Source organism: Lycium ferocissimum, chromosome 8 (genome assembly GCF_029784015.1).
Source record: "Lycium ferocissimum isolate CSIRO_LF1 chromosome 8, AGI_CSIRO_Lferr_CH_V1, whole genome shotgun sequence".
NCBI lineage: Eukaryota > Viridiplantae > Streptophyta > Magnoliopsida > Solanales > Solanaceae > Lycium > Lycium ferocissimum.
In genome coordinates this window covers 40966241-40969224 of record NC_081349.1, presented here as the reverse complement: position 1 = coordinate 40969224, position 2984 = coordinate 40966241, and the positions used below count along the sequence as shown (strand labels likewise).

General features: G+C 33.9%; 1 protein-coding gene across 1 annotated transcript; it reads left to right on the top strand.

Moving 5' to 3' along the window:
* Positions 1–1183: 1183 nt before the first annotated feature.
* Positions 1184–1913, top strand: LOC132066948 (uncharacterized). The gene has a single exon (XM_059460133.1). The coding sequence runs from the start codon at positions 1236–1238 to the stop codon at positions 1656–1658; it is 423 nt and encodes a 140-aa protein (XP_059316116.1). The 5' UTR covers positions 1184–1235; the 3' UTR covers positions 1659–1913.
* The last annotated feature ends 1071 nt before the right edge of the window (positions 1914–2984 follow it).

The window sequence follows — 2984 nt, the reverse complement described above, 5'->3', positions numbered from 1 at the left end:
TTATTAAATTGAAGAATAAACCAGCAAGAGAGTAATAATAATAATAATACTCATAATTAGCAAATTAAAAAACGCTCGACTATCCATTAATCTTCCGCCCTAATCCTCGACTCCCATATCTCCCTTCTTCTGTTACACAATTGATTAAATTATTGGTAAATATGACTTCCAACTAGAATGCTAAATATGTAACTTGACGAAAATGATAAGCATTAATTCCTTCATGGAAACGCAACTGTCGGAGCGATCATAAATGGGGAAGCAAAGTCGGTCGAGACCCACACTGCCCCCCAAAACTCCAAAGACACAAAGTCCAATTTAACACTGGCCTATATGATTCATCTTTCAGACACGTCCTTCTTTAATAATAATTGAATTTGCGATTAATATTTTTTAGATATTATTGAATTTCTTCATATTTGTGCAAAAACTATTAGGTTCACTTGAACTCGCATGCAGCCGTAAAGCCGGAACTTTAATGAAAGATTATTATAGAAATTGTAGTCCTATTGAAATATGATTACTTTATAATTACGATAATATAGGAATTATAGTCCTATTAGAATAGGATTAGACTTAAAGAAGGTCATATTCTGAATCCAAAGGCAGAGAGAAAATTCTCCCCAAATAGTCTTGTCTCTATACTGCTTTCACGTTTCTTTATGTTTTAGCAAAGATCAAATTCAATATATAATTAATGAATTACACATATGAAAAAGTCAAGAATATTTAACATCTACAATATACTCCCTCTGTTTCAATTTGTTTAAACCCATTTGATAGTACGCTACATTTAAGAAAGATAAGACTTTTGAAACTTCATGGCTCAAAATAAGTTCTGAAAATTTGTGTGGTCAGAATCATTCATAAAGTGAATTTGTTTTCAAATTGTGAAAGCCATTCATTTTTTGGACTAAAAAAGCGTAAAATAGGTTTAAACAAATTGAAACAAAGGGAGTATATAAATAATATCTTTGACCTGATATATATAGTGTAGTTTCTCGATGAAGAGGTTTCAGACTCCTAGCTCCGCTCATGCCCACATGTTACCTTATATATCCACCCCCTATATCCCACTCCCCATAAACCCACCCGTATAACATCCGCACCATTTGTATGCCACTATATATATAGTACCTATGTCTTATCTCTTATATTCCCCTCACATGCAATTTGGTCATTACGTGAGAGAAGAGCTATAACCTAGTCCAAGACAATATCTCAAACAATCAAAAATGGTTTTTGTTGACCAAGAAGTAATATGCAAGAAGCACCCACATCACAAGCAGCAGCCTGGAGTATGTTATTGGTGTCTTAGAGAAAGACTCATTAATCTTTCTACTTCAACACCAACAATATCACTAAGTTCTTCATCATGTACCTATTCTTCTTTGTCTTCCGCTGCTTCTTCCACTTCTGATTCTCCCCGCCATCGTCGGATCACCTCCGACGTCGTGGGTCCCTTCTCTTTCTCTTTCGTGAGCATTATCAGTGCCGGTGTCGGTGCCGGAGGAGTTTTGAAGAAGAGTAAATCAATAGCTTTTGTTGCAAGAGGTGGTAGAAGTGGATTGTTGAATGGGCAAAAGAAGAAAGAAGGGTTTTGGTCAAAGTTGATAAGGTCCAGGGGTAAAAAGACCAAAAGTGTTCTTGTACATTAATCATCTTCTATTCAAGAGATGTTTTTTTAACTTAGATACATTAATGATGTGGCGGGTTATTCATCATCTTTTGCAAATTACCAATTTATACTTCCTATGAAAAAGTTACTATTAGTACTTACTTTTAAGTGACATGGTAATGTGAAAATTCTATGACATGGTAATGTGAAAATTCTTTATAATGTCAGGCTCATGTAATAGTTAAATTCTTCAAGAAAATGTTAAGCAATGAGTTAGGTATTCCTTCTGTCCCAATTCATGTGAAGAGGTTTATGTAAATAACTCAATATTGATTCATAGTCGACGAAGTATGAGGGCCGGGTCAAGATACTTTATTTTCGATGTAGTATAAATTTTTGATATTTTTTAAAGTAAAATTTAAGTATTTGAATAATCAAGACAGAAAAATCGTGTAACAAGTATAATTTCTAATTCACGTATAATCAATGTTACAATCTCTATAAATTCTTTTTTATTCTTTTATTCAGTCAAGAGCCTTTAAACTTAATCTCGAAGTTATGTTTTTGGCACGAATGATAATCATGAATTCAACTAGTACAAATGTATGATTTGAACTTATACTCCTTGAATTTTGATTTGTACCTCATTCTTGAACTTGGACTTGGGCGTTCGATCTTGAACTTGAACCTGAGTGCTTAAGTATTTTTTTCGGGTCTTGAACTTGTAGAGAAATTTGGGGTGTTTGATCCACAAGCTCTTTCTTACTTCTTGTTATGCATTCTATATCTTTTCTGGATTATGAGGACCTTATTTAATTTACAGTAAGGAGTAATTGTAATGAGAGCAAACTGTTTTTGTTTGATTTAATTGGTTGACTTGAATCGCGGACCAATCAGATAAAAATAGTGCTTTGACTTGAATGCCATATCAGCTAACATTTGATTCATTCATTTGACTTGACGTCCGGCGTCATTTGATACGTAGCATCATTCCGAGCCTCTAGGATAAAATAACATTTTGGACTTAACAAATTAGGCTAATTATTTGAAACTATTGAGATCGGGTTTGATCGGATTAGTTTGTCCGTTCATGTAGGTTAAGTCGATGAGTCCCTGCGTCGGTGGGAACCCTATTCCAGTCTAATTGTAATAGGTTTGGTCTATTTATGGTGAATTTGTAATTATGGTAATATACGATTTGTTGTTCTATTGAAATATGGTTACCTTATTAGACTAGGGTAACGAGGACCTTACTTGTATATAAGGAGGTCATTATGATGAATGAAAAGTAGAAAGAACTCTCCCATTCTCCTATTATTCTTGTCTCTCTAAATTTTCGTCCCTGTCTTGATTTTAACATGGTAAC